This window comes from Protopterus annectens, chromosome 10.part0, assembly GCF_019279795.1.
Source record: "Protopterus annectens isolate FY-2018-M chromosome 10.part0, PAN1.0, whole genome shotgun sequence".
In the NCBI taxonomy this organism is placed as follows: Eukaryota; Metazoa; Chordata; order Ceratodontiformes; family Protopteridae; genus Protopterus; species Protopterus annectens.
In genome coordinates this window covers 1,682,116,507-1,682,139,370 of record NC_056744.1, presented here as the reverse complement: position 1 = coordinate 1,682,139,370, position 22,864 = coordinate 1,682,116,507, and the positions used below count along the sequence as shown (strand labels likewise).

General features: G+C 38.6%; 1 protein-coding gene across 1 annotated transcript in view; it reads right to left on the bottom strand.

Annotated features, from left to right (window-relative positions):
- The window catches only part of LOC122814416 (oxysterol-binding protein-related protein 10-like), a 1,436,298-nt gene that overhangs the window by 815,241 nt on the left and 598,193 nt on the right, over positions 1–22,864 (bottom strand). The window contains exon 4 of the mRNA XM_044086999.1: positions 16,145–16,336. Within this exon, the coding sequence (XP_043942934.1) occupies positions 16,145–16,336 (192 nt within the window). The remainder of the gene's footprint in view (positions 1–16,144; positions 16,337–22,864) is intronic.

Genomic DNA, 22,864 nt, shown 5'->3' with positions numbered 1-22,864 from the left:
ACCAAAAATATATTGCCAATCTTCTTTCTGTGTCTGCCTCTCCAATAAACTTGACTCACTTGTTGAAAATTTTACCTAGCCTTTCTGTTGTGCAGACATTTTTAGGTGAATATATAGATTTTCATGGACTTCATAATCAATCTGAGGGCTTTACAAATCTCTAGTCATTTTTATCTGATACTCTCCCTGTTGATTCTTGCCACTTTTCAATTTGTTAATAGCATACATTGAATTACTAATAACTATTGCCTTACACACTAAGTATCAATCTTGCACCTCTGTCTTTCAGTGGCCTTGCTTCAATGACAAGTTTTACTACCTCAGGTCTTAGCAAGGCCTTTCCATGAATCCCATTATCATGCTCCTCCAGAATTGTATGACTTTCCTTATATTTTGGATTACATCTGTCAACAATGTCAGACCACTGTATTTATTTTTCACTCACTCTTAAGTGGTTTTCAATAAAATATGGGATTGCTCCCTCCACACCAACTCTTTAAAAACAGTATTTTTGGTGAAGGGTTTTGCAAGTCTAAATCAATAGGCCACAGCTCAAACTTACATGGCAAATATTTTTAGTGCTAGTATTATGAATTACTATCCTGAAGATGGCAGTCAGATGCTTCAGAGGTTGCTGTATATGTATTCCCTGCAACCTCAGTCAACTTTTGGACAAATTCACTGTAGCCTCCCAATAACAGCATCACAGTCTTCCTCCCTTAACTGCTTCATACACAGTCTTCTACTTAGGATTACAATTACTGTTTTGAACACAGTATGCTAAACTTACATGTGTGGCACTATGGTATCATTGCAAACACAGGACTGCAAATGCCCTCAATCAATTGGTAGAATAATGTTCTTGCTATTTATTCTTGGCCCTTTTTCTTCTTATTTAAAACTCCTAATTAATTTTTGTATAATTTCCCAAAAATGTTTCCTTGGTCAAATATAAATGCTTATCCTACATACAGTATTAGTGGTGCTACAGACATCTTTATGTTTTGGATTCTTTGGTACAATTCCATTGTTATGATCTTCCATCTTTTTATTAAATAATTTTCCTCCCATGTATCCTTTGAGGAATCCAATACTCTTATTTACCCAGATTCTCAAATATTTAACTCTATAATGACCCCATAAAAATGTTTAATCTTGAATTGTCTCAAAGGTTGAATCATAATTCACACAAACAGTCCTAGTCTTACCCTTGTTTAGCCTATATCTTGAAATTTCTATAAAATGTTTTCTTAAGTTAAATGGGATTGGGAAATCCCACTTTAGATCAGCTACATATGCACCTACATTGGCAAACAAGGCAGATTCTTCTTTTGTTGCATACCAGTCCCACCCCTACTATCTCCTTGTCTTAAGTTTAGTGCCAAATGTTCTACATAAAGTGCAAAAACAGACAAAAGGGGACATGCCTCTCTAGTGCCCCTTCCTATCCCAAACTCAGATGCTATCCTCCCATTAATTACAATCACTGTCTTTGACTCTCTATATATCTCTTGTAGCAAAAGCATCCACCCTTCAGGAAACCCAGTTCTTTCCACTACTTCCCATAAATAGTCTCAATGCACCCAGTCAAATGCTTTATCAGCATCCAAACCAACCATGAGCAGGGATTTGCTCGATCTTCCCCCATTGTGATACATCATGTGCGTGTTCCTAACAGTGTCAAAAGTTTCTTTATCCATCATAAATCTACATTAATCCAAGTTAATAATTTTTGGCAAAACATTTGCTAGACTTTGGCTAGTATAGCCACAAATACCTTATAATCACACTAACACTGAGGCAGGGCAATCTGATCCAGGACTGACTGTGTCCTATCATTCTTTCAGTATCACTTACTACCACACTCCCCCAATTCAGGAATCCTTCTTTACCTCAATATTGTGCTTAACATTCTAAATGAAATTTAAACTACCTCTCTTTATTCTCTCTCCAAACTTCTACTCATATTCCATTAAATCCTCGGGACTTACCAGTAGCTTGGAATTTTAGGTGCTCCTCAATCTCTCAATATCTTCTACCCTAATTAGGTTTAGCAATTGTTCCTTCTCATCCTGACTTATCTTGGGTATCACAATTCCCTGCAAAAATCTATCCAACTTCTGTTCTTGTTTTGTGTGGTACATAAATCTTTGAGGAAACCTATAGATAGTTCTGTAATTAACCTGCTCTTTATGTATTCTTCCTGTTCTATTACCCCTTATTTATGTTACTGTTATCTCCATCCTTTGATGACATGGCTTTTGAGCTAGATAGTTCTGTAATTTTGATATATTCTCAAAATACTTGGCTACTTATTTTTTATTTCATCTAACAAATCAGACATTTTAACTGCAATAATTATCTAACTTCTTTCTCATTTATATTACCGTCTTCTTTCTGCAACTCATTTAATCTCACCATCTTGCTCATTTTAAACTTCATACCCTCCTTCAATTTACCTTCAGTTCCACCACTATTTCCCCAACATCCACTTTCAGTTCATACCAGCCCTTTTATAGCTCTCTCCTGCCTTCCCATTTTCCTTTTCCTTAAATCCCTCTCACATGAAAAAGAAAAAAAATGAAAGTCCTCTCTCTTGATAATACAACCAATGAAGTTATTTCTCATAGCAAATTATTAGGGATGATAGTGGATGATAATCTTAACTTCAATCTGCATATACAAAATTGCATAAGAAAAAGCTTTTTCACTGATAACTAAAGATGCACTTGCCACTACTTATATGTTCATAGGTTCCCAGATTAGTACTAGGCTAACTGCCCTTGTGAGCCATTTTAAGCCCAAACAACTATTCCATGCGAGAATCTGCACTTTGTGTCTGTAAGGTAGATACACTAACCTTTATGCCAACTTACCAACTACTATCTCCTCTCCACATTTCTTTATGGCGCTCCCATCCTTACTAATCTTCAAGCATCACAAAAATCAAAACTTGAACAATGCTATAACAATGTTACTAAATTTGCAGCAAATACCCCTTTCAGAACCCAACACTGTATAGCACTAGAAAGCCTAAAGTGGTTAGAACTAGCCCATCAACTAACATATACACAGCTTCCTACAACCTATAAAATTATCCAGAATCCATCTGCTTGTTCAGCACTAAAAAACATTCTACACAACTATGTTCCCAAACTCCTGTCTGTCCACAGAAATATCAAATCTACTAAGCATTACCTGTATTTGTACCATGCTGCTAAGGCCTGGAACTCTATCTGTATTCATCATGTCAATATCCTAACTCCCACCATTCAAAACTATTCTGAAAGACTTCGTAGCCAAATGCTGGGTCTGTTCTTGCTCAACTCCAGGATAAATTGCATCCCTATATGTGAACAAATACCGATTTATACCTTACATCTCCTTACTCTCCCTTCTTCACTCACTTTACTTCGATCAGTTTCTCTTCCTTGGCTTTCCATTTAAATATGCCATAAGCCTACTTTTCTCTTGTTCTGTAATGCAATTCCTGTTTGTTTTATACTAACTTACATAGCATTTCTCTATAAAGTGACTACAACTTCTCTATTAAATCACTATCTTATAATGTGATAATGTGCATCTATTCTTAACCAATGTTTTCATATTATGTCTGACTTGGTATAATTAAACTGTAGATTTTTTGTATTATTTTTAAATACTGTAAAATTATTGCTCTTAAAATGTTTTGTAATACTTTGGAGGTTTTCTCCCAGGGCCTCTGCTGAAAATGGGCTCCTACCCAGTTGGACTTACCTGGTAATCAAATATCAATAAATAAACACATTTTACTGTTGATCTCTTTTTATCATATCTTAACCAATGTATGGGGAGACAGCAGTGCCTGGTCCTAAAATTCAGGCAGGGTGGCATATTTGGACTCAAACAGGTGAATGATCTGACAAAAATCTTGCTAGTGTATTAATCTCTCTATGCAAGTACTCATGTTTCCTTATTACATCAATTCTATCCACTCTAGATTAACTGTTTTATTTACCCAGATTAAATGTGACGTTTCTTACAAATTCCTGATCTCCAACATCATCAAGGCTATAGATTCACAACTCCTTAAAATGCTCCCTTCTTGGGGTAGGCATCAGTTTTCATTGGTCCCTCATTTATATTGCCCCCTCTTGTTATTATATTCCAGTCCCCTGTAGCCAGCAAAATTCATTGGTAGAGGGGCACTACCTCATTTAACTTGACCTTTGACTTTTTTTTTTTCTTTTTTTTTGGTTGGAATAAAAAGATTAGCCTAAGAGATGCTCTTACTAATATCCTCTGAAAAATTGCTATCTTCCTTTCTCATCTTTTATTTCTTCTTCTGTAGCTGTAAGTGCCCCTTTCACATTATCAGCACCAATATCCCTCATTTTCTTGTCTCTACAGCTTCTACATAACCTTCTCTGAAGCCCTTCCTTATTAATTCCTCGTGTTCAGATTTCTTAAGGTGCATGTTCCCTGAAGCATCAATATCTGTTCCTTTAATTTTTTTATCTAAAAGACATTTTATGCTCCATGTCATTAAACTCAAGTGCACTTCCAAGTCATTTCTATAATCTTTACTCTTCTCTGACTCTGTGATCCAAGTCTGCCTGGTGAATAATAAATCTCTAGGACTACTTTTACCTACATAGCATAACTTATTCAGCAGCCTTTTAACTTTCCCTAAATTCCCTTGCAGTGTCTATAAACTCTCTTGTCAACTTTGCATCTCCCACAAAGAATGATGCATCCTATTAATATTCTGAGCTATACAGAAATAAACATTTTGTGTTCATCCTTTTCCTGTTTACTATGTGTGATTGTTCTAACTTGACATCACTTACTCCCATTACAGAATTATGTTTTTCTTTTCTTTTCCCCCACCCCCCATCAGACACCCTTCTGCTTCTGACTACACAATCCTCGCCTTGTTATGGCTAATCAAATTTTCATTCCCTTTTTAGTCTACTCTGGATAGCAGTATACTAGCCCTTCCTTCTTTCCCAGTCTGCCCATTATTCCAAGCTCGCCTCCATTGCTTTAACAACTGCCACTCCCTTCTACTCTGCCATTGATCACAATGTATCTTTATTACTGCTTAATTTACTTAGAGGCTATTTAACTTTCTAAACATAAAGCTTTCCAGGAAAGACCCCACAAACTGAATGTCTGGTTTCAAGTATTTTCTTCCTTACTAATCTTCATTTTACATTTACTACTCTAAACTCATTCCACACATATCCAATCACTAGACAACCTTTTCTCGCTACCTTCTCTTACTTGTCTACTTCACTTCCCTTTTACTATCCTTCACTAGACAACCCCTACAGTGTCCTTTAGTGGCAAGTTTCTGGACCCCTGTCTCCACAGTTAGTTTAATCTTACCTATAAATTAATCTATATTTTTTAATCTATGAAATTTAATAAGAAAGAAACTGTTACTCGCAGTTTAACTTCATAGAATTTATTTGTTTATTCATTCATTTATTGCATCTGATTACCAGGAAAGTCTGACTGGACAATAAAACCCCTTTTCAGCAGGTGGCCGGGGAGAAAAGCTCCAGCTGTCAGAAATATATATACATAAGATACACACAGTATACAGAGGCAGCAAATATATCTGATAAGACAAAAGGAGTAAAATAAAATTCACATTTACATACAATGGACAGGTTTGCAGTCACATTGCAATCTACAAAGTAGAGAGTTTCATTATCCCTTCATTATGCGACTAACAGTGATGGATATATGTGCACAAACTTTACTTAGATCCAAGAAAGGAGAAAATACAGTAATACAAGCAAAATGCACAGTGGTATTGATGTTTCAAAATTCAGAGTTACTTCTCATTACAGCAATTAGCGGAGGTGGCTATATATGTGTAGATTTCACTTTTTTTTTTTTTTTTGTAACATCTTTTTATTAGTTTTGAATATATTACAAACCAATACACATACAAAACAAATGCAACCCTAACATCTACCACATACTATATACCATATAACTATATACAAATCTCATCTATACCCTTATAAGAAATTCTCTAGTGCATCCTTTGCAACATCACAGTAAAATATGATCAAATAATACTTTCCAGAAATCCTTATGTTCAGGCTGCTGGTTCAACGAATACAAAAAGCATTTATGTGCACAAAGTTGCTTTCTGGCTACATGCTTGAACCCTTCCCATGATAAGGCCATCCTATTTTTCCAATTTAAAGTGATATAGTACTTTATCAACATAAACAGAGAAACGAGAATATGTATTTGCCCCTTATTTATCCCTGGGAGGGGATATAGAGGAGAGTAAATTTCCATGATAAAGTTGTTTTCTCATACCCCATTTTTTCTGGCTTGACCCTTAGAGCACACCAGAGCTTGTATGAGCATTTACAGCTCCAAAATATATGTATAAGGTCCGCTATCTGCGTAGGACAGTATTCACAGTTTGCTGGTGTGTTGTGGTAGATTTTGTTTAAAACTGCAGGTGTAAAATAGGCGTTATTTAACAACATAAGTTGTGTATATTTTAGTTTTTGGAGGGGTATAAATTTGGAATATTTTTGTATAGCTTGGGCAATAATATTGGTTGTGATCTGTGGGTCTTGTTTCGTCCAGTAGTTAGAATGAATACATTCTTTATTGTATTTAATAGCTATAATGAATTTATAGACACTAGAAAATCATTTTTTTCTTCCGGCGAAACAAGTCCCATAGGGTTATACAGGTAGAGATATCTGAAGCGGAAAGAGTATGATCTTCCCAGAACTTACAACAGAGCTCTTTTAATTGTCTTAATAAGACTGTATATTTTGCCTGGAGATTTAGCTTTTTCCTCATGGCAATTGCTGAATCTTGTTTAAATGGGAGAAAGTCCACTATAGATTTATCCCTCAACAATGGATATTGGTCCAGGTTGAGCATCTTATTATTCAACCTGAGGTTAGGGTTAAGATGAATAGGTTGAAGGGTCATAAAAGCAGAAGTTAACTTCAATGAATCAAATAGTTTCTGTATGATTATAATTTTATCTTTTAGATCCTTATGTAGTTTGTATTTCTTCCTACTATCATTAGACAGGAAGGGAAGCGCTTTCGGGTTAAACTGTAGTGTCCTAATATAGTTATGATATAATTTCACCCAAGTCGGGAACCACTTTGGGGAATATTTTGAATATTCTGCCGTATTGATTAACCTGCCACAGTTAATTATTTCATAATATAATTTCAGATCGGGTAGGCCCAGACCTCCTTTTTCTTTTGGGTGAGCAAGATTATGGTAACCTAGTCTTGTGGGCTTGGGGTACCTTAAGAATTTCGAGAGTTCTTTTTGTGTGTTCTTAAAAAAATTTGTTTTGTATCAGAATGTTGGTTGCATTAAAAACAAACAGCAGTCTGGGGAGTACATTCATTTTTATGATTGCTATTCTAGATAGGAAAGAAAGTTTAAGTTGTAACCATCTGTCAAGATCTTTTTGTATAGTTGCCCACAAATTTTTAATATTCTCCTGATAGTATTTATTTGGGTCTTGATAAAATGAGATTCCTAGGTAATGTAGGTGTTCTTTAATCTTAATCTTTTGTGGGCTAATTAGTATAGGGTATTGTGAGAAGATATTTATAGGGAAGATTACCGATTTTTCCATATTCATTTTATAATTGGAAAATTGGAGTAGCTCCAACTTCCCCTTACACTAAGAGAGGAATAAAAAATTAAGAAAAAAAGAGAGAACATATACTGTTTAAACTCAGAACTGGTAACCTCTATTAAAAGAAAAGAGGGAGAGAAAGGAGAACTAAAGGAACATTTTGCCTTAAACATTTCACTTCAATTTTCCAAGTCTTGTTTACAGGACAATATACATTTTAGCACTTGGTCCCTGCACATTTAAGTCCTTTAATGTTTGAACTGCTGCCCCTCTCTTTCCCTCTGCTTAACAAGTCTCTTTTTACATTATAATATAAAGATCTTATCCCATAGACTTAATAGTCTCCACATACTGTAAGTTGAATTTTATTGTTTGAACCCTGTTCACTTGTTTACAAGTCCTTACATTTTTACTGAGTTGCTGCATCTCTTTCTGCTCATCTATTTTTTTCAGAACAAAGCAACAATTTTACTGGTCCTCTCTCTCTCACTCTAGGTTGTCTGTTCTCTTAAGCCCTCTCTCCTGCCGACTAAGTCAGCAGCATGAGTGGACTATCAAGTTGCACTGCTTGGGTAAACCTATCCAATTCTATATTAGCCACTTAAGCATCCAGAAATGATTTTATTCTAGTCTGAAAGACCTTCAACATGCAGGGTCTAGTAACTAGAATCCAAGTCCCAGGTTTTTGCACATTCTAAGATGAGAGTATCTGCTCATTTTCAATCTCATGGGGGAGTAGAATAACCATGACCAACAAATACCCTCTTGCCATTTATTTACAGTTTCCTTGCCTTTTATCCACAGTAAACAAAACATCCATTCTTTGGGCTAGAAATTTTGTAATTTCACCAAAATGGGTCTTGGGAATAGCACTGCCAGTCTAGACTACATATATTATATACCATAAATAACACCGCATTCTCTTTCTGTATTTGAATCCAGATACTAAGTTGCTGGATCATGACATTTAGGCAGTCCTTTCACTCAACACCTGACAGCATGTTAGCAAACTACAGATTCTCTCATTTTTGTTCTGCATTTCCATTAAACATTAGAATGAGTATATAGGGTAGCTTCTACTGATTCATAGAGGATTACAAAGCTAACAACGCAAGGGCCTTTTTTAAGCCTAGCCATGCTAACCAAGGAGAGAATCAAACTCTGTACCACGTGCCTGTGAGGTAAACAACTCTCAGCCATTATTGACAACCCTTATCATTAGTCTTAATGCAGTCCACCAGTGTCTCACTCATTTTCAAGACATCTGAACACATTTTAATAGATGTTTTTTCTCATAAATCCACCATTTCCTTATTCCCATTTGAATTAACATTCTAACTGCTTGATCCTACTTCTGCCAAGGGGAAGGTTCCTGGTAATAAATGAAAGTCCTCGTTTTTCCCAAATTTTCGACTACTGAATCCCATTTTACTTCACCTCTGACATCCTGTCTAAATTTTACCTTCACAGTATATATTTATAGAGTTTACCCATAAAATGCCATTTTTTTCTAGATTTGTTGGTAGCTCGGGTGGGGGGAGCACAAACTAGATACTACTCAACTCTGCACCATACCAGACATCCCTGTCAAACTTTAAATTTTCTTTGAGAATCCACCAAAATGGATGTTCCTTGCACTTTTTTTGGATATCCTGACTGAGGCATCTGGAGGGTCTACAAGTTGATCTCATTGTACTCCTACAGTCTTACACAGGACCCACATGAAGCACCATGAATATTGTGGATGCCATGAGATCCAGCAATGAAAAGCAACAGGCTGCAAGGACTGTAATGTTATGTATTATTTGCATAACTGAAGTTTTGAGAAGATGAATATGCAGAAACCTCAAGAGGCCAGAGTATTTAAAGTACAGCATACAAAGGCATTCAGCTGAGTGGGCTCCAAATAAGACATGGTGAGACTCACTGTTACTACCATGGACTAGAAAAGCTCAAATACCTATCCCAGGAAGCAAGCATACTGTGTTAATACTGCAAGAAGCCAGTCATCCAGGTAAGGGAAGACCCTGGAAACTTAATGGTAGCTCTCTCTCACAACACTTGGGACATACACTTTGTGAACATCATAAGGATTACAGTAAGACCAAATGGCAGTGTCTCAAACTGTAAATGACTGGCCCCTATAAAGAAGCAAAAGAACCTCCTGGATTCCTTGGCAATCATGATATGCATGTATGTATCCAGAAGGTCCAACCATTACATTCCATCTCCACTAGACAGACAAGAACAGACTGCACTATGACCATCTGAAGTGCTTTTTGAGAATACATTGGCTTATGCTATTCAAACTGTGAATGGGCCTAAAATCCTTTTCTTTTTTTGGTACCAAGATGAACCTTAAGTAAAAGTTGTGCTCTTTTTTGATATGGTGGAAAGTCTTGAATATCTGTTTTTGTAGGAGGCTCTGGGCTTCTTGCTTTGCTTCAGTTCTTTGACAGGGTGGAATGCTGTAAAAAAGAGACTATGGTTTGGAAGGGGATAAGAAGAGAATGGAATAGCCTATGGATACTATATACTTAATCTACCTGATGCATGTGATGGCATCCCCAGCTGACATGTGGAGGGACAGAGGACTCCCTCTAAATGCCTCCAGAAGGAAGCAGTTGGTCAAAGGTCTCAGGGATGTGAAAGCTGCATTCCAAAGGGAGGGCTGCAGAATCCCAGGTTCCTCAGCTGAAACCCAACTCTGCTCAGATTACTGCCATTCTGAAAGTTACTGCATACCCAGCAGCACTTATCAGAACTTCTAAAGCTGTTTTGTCGAGACTGCAAAAACCATAACTGGCAAAAGCTGTGAACCAGTCAAGGAAATGTAACTGTAGCTTGGTCATGAGTTCCAATACTAGAATCTCCTCCAGAGTACAGGATGGACTCCTTTAGTAGTTCCCTCTGGAAATGTAACATGCACTACACAGTTTAGCACCCTCAAGGAAAAAGTAGAGAATGAAAATACATGCCTCCATAATTTGTACTAAGATCACGATTGCTTGTTAAGTGAAAGAACTTCTAGGGCTGTTCCTGAGAAGGTTCAAGTGCAGAAGGAAATGATCAGAGTCTACCATCAGGTTCTGTGATCATCTTGGAGTCCTTTGGTGGCTGAATAATCTGTCATGCTCTTTCATCATAGGTGTCACCAGTCACCTTCTTCCAAATATCTTTCAACTGCCAACTTGACCAGGTTGTCAGATAGGGAGACTACTCAAGAAGACAACTCTGGGAACTGGAAGACCTCAGCCAGGGTGCTCTCTGATTCAGGAGGAGTATCTTGGGGTCTCTTAGCTTTGGTTATGATGAGCTCTAACATCTCCCTGAACTTGGACTCGCCAGATGATAAATAGTTATCTATGCCCAGCATGGGAAACGCTGCAGGGAAGTGCATGTGCTTCAACTTATATGAAGTACAGTATGCTTGCATTCAAAGGGAGAATTCAAGAAAGACAAAGAATAGGGTCCAGAAGTAACTGGGACATCCTGTTAGAACTTCAGTGTCTCTGTCTCAGGCTAAAGTGAGGGCACAGCAAGCTGCAGGGAATGATCTCAAGCAAACCATTATCTGAATCACCATAGTAGCAGGCTCATAAAGGGAATCATCCATTGTTTGTGTATGGACAAGCCACAGCCCAAACCAGAGGCAAAAGTTTTCAAGCACAAGGAATAGACACCAGTCAGTGATGACCTTGAGACAGATGCTGGAAAAGTTATCTGTGCTACTGGGATCAAAGGGACAGTACCAAAAGATGAGGTCAAGAGGACTGCAGATGCCTCTCACTCAGTGCCAGTGCCCTCTATGTCAAGCACCAGTAAGCTGACTTTCAGGAAAGAATACTCGGCCCAGAAACAAACAGGACCAAGAGAGAACAGTCAAAAGCATACTCGACATCACTGACCTCATGGGTACCACTGATGTTGAGCCTTCAACCAATTGTCAAAACGGGACTGAAATTTGAACCCTGTCAAGAAAGGGTCAGAAATTAGCCTCCAATGCTAGTAAGGGAAGACGTCTGGGACCACATCTGCTAAATTGTGAAGAACACTGTCTACATGGTCTCACAGTCCAGCTAAAAAATGCAGACCTTTAGGGCTGAAGAGAGTCTGCAGGGTCTGAAGCTTTGTTTCAGATAGATCAAAGAGGTAATCTCTGAATGGTGTGTGGCTGGGATCATCGTTTTCAAGGGAGCAACACCTTGGGCTAGACAGAAAAAGACAGACAAACAGAATATCTTCAGAAAGCATCTTACTGGCATCAGCTGTTTCAGGAGTTTTACCAATAGTAGTCATACCTTTCTCATAAGGCAATTTTTTTTTCTAAAGGGTTTTGGATGCAGAAGTCCTGCAAGTAAGACAATGAAACAGCAGTTAGTTTTTCCAGCTACAACATATTTTTTTCTAAAGCATGAAGGCCACGAAGGATGCAAAAATACTGCAATCCTCCATGAAATGAGTCTCTCAAAATATGCTTGCCTCACGGGGGTATTCTGCATCATACTTGTATTTCTTAAAAGGCTGTGACTCATACGCTTCTTGTGCACAGTACACAACAAAAAAGTGGAAACTAACAGCCAAACTGATGCAGAAGACTCTAGCAGCTACTGCAACAGACACAGAAAAAAATTGGCAGTACATTTACAGTGGCAACACCAAATCTAGCATATAATAGCAAATTCTAGTCTAGCAGCTAACAATGACAGCAAAAGGAAGGCAATAGCAGAGGCAAAATGGTGTCAGCAATGGAAGGGGAGGGGAGTCCTGTCAGAATAGAGGGGGATGGGCATGTTCATCCCAGGAGAGAAAACAAGCCATGGCAGAACAGGGCACACATCACAATTCCTCAGAGGATTGGTGTGTTGTTGTGCATCTTGGGGGCAGGATCTTGCCTGAATAAGCCACCCTTTGGTGGTAGTCTTAACTAGCAAATAGATGGGAGCATGCACTTATGGAAAAAAAACGCATGGGTCTCTGTGGTGATGCAGGTAGTTTATCTCCTCCCACCGATTTATGGGGTGTGGTAAGGCCATGCGGATGTTCTCATCAATGGAAGCCAGTGAGAGTAAGCAACCTTTACAAAATGACTATATAACAGCCCTGCCAGATAGCTTTCAAACAAGTACTGTTCCGGATAATTCCCTAGTATGAGTGAATGAATGGGCACAGTCTGACTGGGGAGGCTTGATAGTCAGCAGGCAAGGGGCAAAATGCACAAAAAGCACATTGGGGAAAAAACTTGGATGCAATTGAAAGAATCACAAGCAAAGATCACCTAAAAGCTCAAGAAAAGGACAACAGAATGACTAGGGTTATTCTGTAATCAACTGACTTTAATATACAACTGAAAAACATCCTGTGGGGTGACCTTAGGTGCAAAGAATTATGGGTAATGGGGAAGGGCTATGGTAGCCTAAAGGAAGTTTCTGAGCCTGGCTAAGTCCTATCAGTCTTGTTAGAAACACTACAAAGCCACAATTTCTTCACTTTACAGCAAGGGAAGTGGAATGTTCAGACTGCAGCTTGCAAGCTGTTCAGTGGTCTACAATATCAGCAATGGTGCTGTACTGCTGTTTCTTTACTGACTGCTTGACTCTGCCCTTTATTGCTCTCTGTGGGTTCTCCCACACTGCTTTCAGCTGCCAATATGTCCAGGTCATAAGAAAGGAAGACTACTCTGCATTTCTGTCTGCCTGTAACATAGCCTGAAACACTCAGATCCCTCATTATACTTCTGGCCCCATGCAAACACAGGATTATCATGTAGACATCTATTAATATCTAGCCAGACTTCTCTGTGAAATTATTAACAGAAAAGATGCAGTGATGTGAAACTGAATGGAGACATGAACAACACCTTATAGTACTAATTTAAGTAATGATGATGAACAGCATTATTTCATCATTTAGTGAACTTTTCTGTAATATTTTGACAAAATCCGCAATGATGACAATTTAAATGAAAAAGTAAAATGCAACTAAAAGTGTTTATTGCTGCATGTACTGCAATACAGCAGTGAAAACATATTTTCAGTAGATTATTAAATATGAGCAATTCACAAAGACAAATATAAAATTTAAGGTGTAACAAATACTGACTTTTCGAGTAGCACACAATACATTTTGTTTACATCACATATGTGTTAGTTTAGAACGACTGCAATCTTTCACATTTGTAGAAGATACATAATGCGTGACTGGTCCCAAGACAATGTGTGGCTGGTCCCTTCAGGTAAAATTGTTTAAGTGTTAACAATCTAAATAGAAATGGAAACATCCACCCATGCTTATTTTAAAAACTATCATATAGTAAACCACTACCCAATGCACACATATGTTATTTAGGGTTGCCAGGTGTCCGGTTATCTGACAAATTGTCCGGTTTGAAATTTCAATCAAAATCGGACATTTGGTTTTAAATTTTGCGGCGCTGATGTCATGACATGCATGGCTATCAGCCTGTCAGAATTGAGCTCAATGAGCTCACTTCCGGTAGTGCGAGCGGGAAACAGAAGCCCAGCATGTAGTGCGAGCGGGAACTTAAGCAGAAGCCTAGCATTAACCGACTTTGGATTATTATGGATATTATTTCACTTTGGGGAATTCATCAGCTTGACTTACGGGAAGGCAGCAATTTCAGAAGCCAGCACAAAGGTAGTGTGTGTGTGTGATAAGATGGGTCATATCTCAGTCTCAGATAGTGTATTTTGAAGTTTAACAGCCTGTAAGTTCTGCTATAGTTTTGGACATTAGGAATTGTAAAGGAGGTAGATAACTTCCTGCGCAAGACAGTTCATTTTTCAGACTTTTAAAAGTAAAATATTTAGCTGTTCTTCTGCCTGTAATGTGAATACTATGAAAAGAGAACCAGAATTGTGTATTTGTATGTGCACGTGCTTGTGCGTGTTTGGAATGATGGATGAATGTCACAGCTGAGATTTCTGGATGAAATTATTGTATATAAGTGTGAAGCCATTTATAATTTAGCTTAGGTTTTACTGTAATTTTTGTCAGTAAGGACTTTGGTTTGATGTAGCCTGTAGTTGAAGAGGTCAGAAAAAATAGAACAGCATAGGTAAGGTGATAAAGTTTTGAGGCCTGCAGTGAGTTATGCTGTGGTAAATGTGGGTTATTAGCGGTAATACTGAGTCAAGCACATAATGTCTTAAGTGTTGTCACAAGGAGTTGATGGCTGACCATGTTAGAAGCATCAGCCAGATCAACAGTTAGTTACTATTCTTGTCTGGTGTCATTTGTCAGTGTTTGGAGTTCATCATTTGTTAATGGCCATACAGATGTCATTGTATTTCTGCCTACATGAGACATATTGCTGGTGCCAGGATAGTGTTTTGTATTTTTGGAGATATTTACACGTCTGAAAGTAGACTAATTTTTTCAAAATATTGACATGAATTGGAAGCAGGTCTGTAGTCTGCTGTTGTGCTTCAGTAGATCCTTTTTTGGGAAGGGATGGATTATTTTTATTTTATTTTAATTTGTATTTTACATTTGTTTACCGGGAAAGTCTGACTGACCCAAAAATATCTCATTTTCAGTGGTGGCCCTGGAAGAAAAGCTCTGTTGACAAAAATAATTTTTTATCAAGAGTAATACATTATATACACTAAGTAACATTAGGGTTCTCAATTCTGCCTTGCATGTCGCCAACCCCTAACTAATATAATCTTTTTCTGGGTTTTTTCATCTTTTATGGGGAAGGGGATCCACGTTAGGCATGCCATAATTATGATACTTCAAACAGTGTGACTAGTAAATATGTTACTTGCACACTATCTCGTTGTTCACGTTGCTTTGTTTAGCAAATGTGTATCAGTGGTTTGTGCTATAAAATTTGAATTAAATGTTTTAAATTAAATCCAAATATCTGTAATCACTGTAGAAATAAAGCAGAAGACAGTATGCACAAAGAGTTTTGAACAGTGTTTATGGCAACTGGGGAGAAATCTGCTGAAAGCAGGCATCTGGAACAAAAAAAGAGGGTGTTCCCATCAGCGGATGTCACAAAATGGGTGGAGCATGTATGGGAGGGGGTGGGAATGGGTGGAGTTATGGGTGATGCGAGGGGCGTGGCCTTAGTCCGGTTTTAGCCACAGAGAAAGCTGGCAACCGTAATGTTATTATTTACTTAGTTTATAACGTAATTAAATTTCAATAAAAACCGTAATTGAAAATGTTTCTCAAACCCCCATATAACACCCTCTATCTCCATGTGCTAACTCGTAGCTACTAACCCCATTGCCAGTCAAAACCTTGCATTGGCAATTACTGGTTAAAATGGCATTTTGAGAGAGTAAATATCGTGCTTGTAATTCTGGATACATGTTGTTCTATTCAGACTTATGATGCAAGACTGCATGCACAGAATTCAGGAACTACACAAATGGTTAATCATACATTCTTAGTTAGCCATTTAAAATTGCAGCAGTGCTAACAAGAAAACACAGATTTGCAGAAGACATTTCTAGTGTAAAGCATGGTCTCACTCACCTCTTTGACTTCATGCAATTGCCCTGGGTGCTGAATTTTGGATTTTCGGGCTGCAGCTGGTGATTTGTGATGGGTAATGGTGATGATGCTTGGTCCACTGTGAGAAAGCTGTCGCTGACTGCTAGAAGGTGTAGCATTTAGTCCACCATGGGGAAGCAATGATAAGCTTTTTGCTCTTCCACTTGAGGAAGCCTAATAGGAAAGAAAAACAACAGGTTCAAGGTACACTTGGTATTACAAGAAATGGCCGGCTGCAGGTGGCTATGGTACAACATCAGATGGCTGCACGACAGACAGCACTGACAACCAAGTATGAAAGGAAACAGCACTGCAACTTCTGCCACTGAACTAATGTGACAGTGTTAAATGTGCAAAGCCATGATCTCATTTATCACACAGCAATGACAATTTCTTCAGCAAACTTAAGAGAGGACCAACCTAAAATAGTAAAAGCTGCTTTTGGACCCTGAACTAATATCACTTAAAAAAAAAACGAAGTATCATTTACTTCTGAAAGCAATGCTCTAATGTGGGACTGCACCAGTTCAGGTTAGCATGAAACAGTATAACCTGAAAGGGGAAACAATTCTGATTAACAACAGTTCTGATACGTTCTTTTGGAATTATGTATGCATGTTCAGTGTGTCTGTGTGTGTGTGTGTGTGTGTGTGTGTGTGTGTGTGTGAAACACACACACAAACACACACACACACACACACAAAATGCAAGTACAAATGCACAATGAGGTGTAGGCTATGCCCTAATAACATGTACATTTAAAGAACGAGGAGCTTGTACCAATGGCCTTTTTCACCTTGGAGTGCTCTTTTTACGACATAACCCAGAATTTGGAGTACATTAACAAGCTTATGGAAACAGCCCCTCCCACCACCACCATCAAAAATGAACAGAAGCTGTAAGCAAAACATGAACTATAGAACTTGCATACTTATAATGAAAAATGTGCAGGACCAGGTCCATCTTCCTCTGCATCTAATACACAAAACTGACAGGGCTTGAGCAGCTCAGCATCTAAAACTGTACAAACATGTACCAAAAAGGCAGGGGGAAGGAGGGTGAGATTTAAAAAAAGACAGACCTGATCCCACACATCTATTGTTATAAATACACAACTTTTATATGTCATAGAGCCAGTCTGCCTTCCTCTCTTTCTCTCTAGGACACAGCCCAAGTATAACTTACTTGGTGAATCACTGAAACGGCTGTTTCAAAAGACAGTATCTCCTGACGGAACTGAACTGCAAGTACCTAACCTACAAATGTCTCTGAAACAAAAGGGAGACTAATATTAACAGTCATTCTAAAACATAGCAAGGGAGATTTAGTAGACCCTCAGCCCAAGAATCAAGATCCAATACATATTCTACCAACAGCCAGAGAGAGAAATTAATGTGGGTTAGCAAGGGAGATACCACTTCCCAGAATAACAAGTAGGAACTTCAAAGGCAAACACTTACCTTAAGATCTCAGAGCAAAGGATAACTAAAAAGCACTATACTGTTACTCTGCCAACAACTGAATACCTTAAGACTGAGCGAGGATTCTAGGACTTCCCAAAGAAATGACCAAATGGCATACACTGTAATGAAAGGAAAGGGAAACAGTAACACAGAGGATGAAACCCCCATTAAACCATACATCTGTCTACAGGAGTACTTCAAATATCCATCAATAAACTGACTGACCTACACTGCCAATGGTTGGCACACCCAATGCCTCTTTGACATTATAAATGCTAAATCTTTTTTAAATAGTTAGCCATCCTACTAGGCCCCTTATAGCCTTGACCTAGTCCTCACATATATGGCCACTTTATCAGCTTTTCTTTTTTTTTTTTTTTTTTTTAAATCAAGACCATAAATTAGTGACCTTTTCCTTTAAAATTGGTGTTACTTCCCCTATAAGTAACTCTATGTTTAGGGACTTCTCAAAAGCAAACTTACTTCAGTTACTTGATGAACCTACTCAATTCCACTGCAATCATTTGATGGATCTCATTGATACCTATGCCTCTGACTACTACTCCCATTTAAATAATTGTATTGCTAAGAGAGTCCTTATCTGCACGAGATAAGAGAAATTTAAAAACAACCCCCTATGGTGGAATACATGTATAAATAAATTAACCATTAAGATGCTCAACAATGAAATCTATAAAACCAAAAATAACAAATATTTCTTTAACTCTAGCTTCATAGATAAGTACTAGGCTAACTACCCTTTTGGCCATTATAAAGCTAGCTATTTCCTTTTCAAAGGTTGAGAATCAAACTCTGTACCTTGTGTCTGTGAGGTAAGAACCATAATCACTATACTAATTCCCAACCCTTATATCAAATTCCACTCCTATGTCAGGGACTTAAGGTAATACCAAACAATGTTTAGAGCTAGTGCACAATAATACCAAGCACACTACCTCGAAAGAAATCGTTAATACTTTAGCTGACAAATTAAGAGCAAATTTTAATCTAACCACAGTTATTATTCCACAGATTCCACAATCCCAGCCACCTCCTTTAATTACTGTGAAACAAGTCCTATAGGCTCTCTCAAAAACTAAGAACATCTCATCCATGGGCACTGATAAAATAGCATGTTGCCTGATTATCACTACTAAATGTGGCCTATCTGAAGCCCTAGATAACTTTTTTAATCCATGCCTCTCCAACTGGTTACATTCATGAAGCCTAGAAAACAGCCACGGTAATGCTGTTAAATAAGGGTGGCCCAACCCCAGACGTTGGTTACTACAGGTCTATTAGTCTCACAAGCCTCATATGTAAAGTTATGGCCCATATCCCCAAAGACCTCATTAATCTGAACATTGAAAAAAATCTTAATCCTGGACCCTTATCAATTTAGCTTAGTCAAAGAAGGGTCCTGCTCTGTAACAATAGCTCTCAAGCTTCCATCTCCAGAATGTGGAATACTACCTTTCATAATGTGGGACAAATGGGCAAAATGCAGAACAATTGTTAACTTCAACTAGGAAGCTTACAGGATGGTTAAAATGTGTTAATTTTCTACTTTTAAAAAGTTGCTTTGATAATTAATATGATTCAGTGTTATTTACTTATGGCTATCAATTAAAAAAAAAATTTAACACCGAATGTGTAACAGACCCTTTCAATGTGGAACAATGAAGAACATGGACTTTTTAAAACTCAGAGAGAGGAACGTTCTTCATAATGAGGTATACTTGACAGGTCCGTTTGTGTCATCATTAATTTCTTTGAAAAAATAAAGCAGTTGATAGCTATTATGCAATGCATAGAACATACCTGGACTTGGCCAGGCCTTTGACACTATGCCCCCTGCAGGTATTATTAATACACTTGTAAATCGAAACACAAGTCATTAATGTTGAACAGTGGATAGTTAACCTCATAGGTTTGGTCAGGCAACCAGTTAAGCGTCGTCTCTGCCCTAGCAGCCAACACTCCTGGTTGATAGCCATGTAAGCTTGCAGACAACTGTAAATTAGGCATTGTTAGGCAGTAATAAGTGCTTGAAAAGGAAGTCATATACTTTTTAAGTGAGTCTACCTAATGGTTTGTATAGCTAGGAAACTTATGGTCTCTTCCTGACAGCTTCCTTAGTATTGCTCATATGTTCTTCAATGTTCTATTGACTCACAATTACCCCAACATAGGTTAGACCATGTTAACAATTGGTGTAAGGACAGTGGTCTCAAATTAAATGTGAAAAAATACAGCATAGCTCATTTTGGTAAAGAAAACACTTGTGAACTATATAGGTGACACATACTCCAATCAAACACCATCATAAGGGATCTAGGCAGTTTTGAAGATAATTCCTTATCATCTGACAATAATGTCACTTAAATATAATGCACATTTTGGCACATACTCGTCTAAATATATCACAACTTGAGAGACCTCAAAAAAATCAAATCAAAACTAAAAACAATGGCCTCTACAATAAAAAATCTTAGATATCAGAACAGACTGTCGGTCCTCTCTCTCTATCAGTGCCCAGCCTTTTCTGCTATTAAAAGATACAACCCTCTTTGACCCGCTTATACATTCACAGAAAGTATAGCTGTAGATGTAATACTGATCACTATTGCAGTATTCATAATGAATGGGTTTATCATCACTGACATCTGTCCAGGTTACCAAAGCTTTACTTTCCTAGGATTATACATCTGACGTAGGACTTCAGCTCATAAACACAGGTGTATATAGGTCCTCAGACTATCTCCAAGCCAGAGGCCTGAAAAACCCAGAGACTGAGATGCTGGTCAGCTAGGAGGGGTGAAGCAGGAAGTGGTAAAGATGCTGTCCACAGTATAGGGACAGAGGAAGGAGAAATAGACTGGCATGGAGATTATGGAAAAATGTACAGGGGCAGGACAGCAGGAAGGAACACTACAACAGTGATCTGTGCGACATCTACTGTTAAGTTTCTACACAACTGTATCATTTCCTGAATGAAATCACTGTTGCAGTATTCATAATGAATGGGTGACTCCCAGACCCGAAGGGGATACGGGTAGCTGGTTAGCGAGCGAGTTGCAGAACTGCTCAAGAGGTCCACAAGGGCTGACCTAGCAAAGGCAGCCCTAGACCTTGAGAAGGCATCAATCCTATAGTGTTTTAGTGAAGGAGTGTACAGAGGAACAGGTGGCAGATTCTAGTATAGTCCTGGCATTCACCTCTTTGTAGAAGCACCCAGATGATGCTACTGCCCTGGTAGAATAAGCTTATGGAAGTAAGGGAAGGAATTACCACACAGACAATAACAAGATAAGATGACCTTAGTGATCCAGCTTCCAACAGTTTGTTTAGATACTGGTCAGCCTAATTTTGAGTCCATGAAAGAGACAAATGGTCATTCAGATTTTCTAATGTATTTGGGTTTTGTACAGGTAAAATCTTAACTGTCTGTGAATGTCTAGAGAGTGTAGCAATCTTTCCTCCCCTGTTCTGTGGGTTGGGGAAAAGGGAAGGGATACTTATAGCCTGGTTAAGTGAAAGTTTGTTCACTACTTTAAGCATGAATGAAGGGTTAGTTCTTAAGGTCACTCTGTCCTTGTGGAAAACAAGAAAGGGTGGGATGGCCATGACAGCCTGAAACTCAGACTCTCTTCAGCAGAAGTAAGAGCCAGAAGTAGAATAGTTTTCCAGGTACAGAATTTGAGGTTTGCTAAGACTGCTGGTTCAAAAGGAGGTAAACCAAGTTTTTCTAGCACAAAGTTGAGATCCCAAGGATGGATTATGGGCTTCCTTGGTGGTCTAAGGTGCAGAACCCCTTTAAAGAATAACTTGACCTCAGGTCTGGACATAAGAGAAGGATTGAGGGGTAGACACGCAAAGATAACGGACAGGTGGGCTTTGATGGAAAAGTAGGCCAGACCTGTACGCAAAAGCTCACAAAGATATTTTAGTATGGAAGGTACCTGAGATTTGTTGAGGTTATGTCCATTCCTGTATCATAAAAAGGAAAATGTCTTTCATTTGACTATGTAGGATTTTCAAGTGGTGGATCTCCCGGGTTCTTGGAGAACCTTAATTATGACTCTGAAAGACAGTGCTTGTAAGGAATTAATACCGTATCATCCACACTGGTAGATTCAGAAATGACTCACTGAGGTGTAGCAGTGAACCATTATGTTCAGTGATAAGGTCAGCTTTTAGTGGCAGTTTATGGTAGCTGCCTCTAGTGAGGTGAAAAAGAAGAGGAAAACAATATTGCCTTGGCCAGAAAAGAAACACTAGCAGGAGTTTTGGCTTTTATAACAGCCCATGGAATAAGAGGTATAGGAGGAAAAGCATAGAGGAACCTCCCTATACACTGAAAGCACCTGTCCTCCAAGGTGAGGGGCAAAGGTACCTAGTGCAAAACAGGGGAAGCTATTTGTTGGCTTCTGAAGCAGAGAGGTCTATCTGGGGTGTCCCCCCAGCAGTGGAGGATGACCAAAAAGACTTGTCTGTGGAGGATCCAGTCTCTAGTATCCTCCATGGTCCTGCTTAGTGCTTCTGCCAACACAGTGTCATGTGATGGAACATACATGGCCTACATACATGGCCTCTAAAGACACATTTTTCTAGTCGGCAATCTCCCAGGTGGTCTGTGTCAATCTGCACAGTTAATAAGACCTGTTCCTCCTTGCTTATGTACCACATGACTGTGGTGTTGTCTGTGAACACTCTTAGGGGACCTGGCCTCCAGACATGAGAAAGGGCATGGAGAGCTTGGATGAGGACCCTCATCTCCTTCCTGTTGATGTGCTCCTTTACTAGATTTGGTTGCCATCTGTCCTGAAGCAGGTGTGTCCCTATGCAAGCTCCCCATGCCTCATTCAAGGCATCTGTGTACATTTCTTGAACTGAAAGTGGTGAGGTGAATGGGAGCCCAGGGTTAAGCATCACCTGGTCCCTCCACCATTAGAATTTTCACCTTCTTGAAATGGCAATTCCTCTATTACCTTGTCTCAGGACAGCGTGCGGGGACCAAACTGTTTTCAGATATTACTGGATTTTCCTCATATGCAGTCTGGCTAGAGGGATCACTGGAAGAGATGCTGCCATGAATCCTAAGGCATTTAGTAGTTCTCTTGAAAAGCAATGGCTGAGGGAGGTTAGGTTGTAAAAGTAATCAGCAAGGCTCTACACTTTTTCCTGTGGCAGGTAGGCCTGCGTCTTTATGGTGCCCAGTTGTAGCTCAGGAAAATTA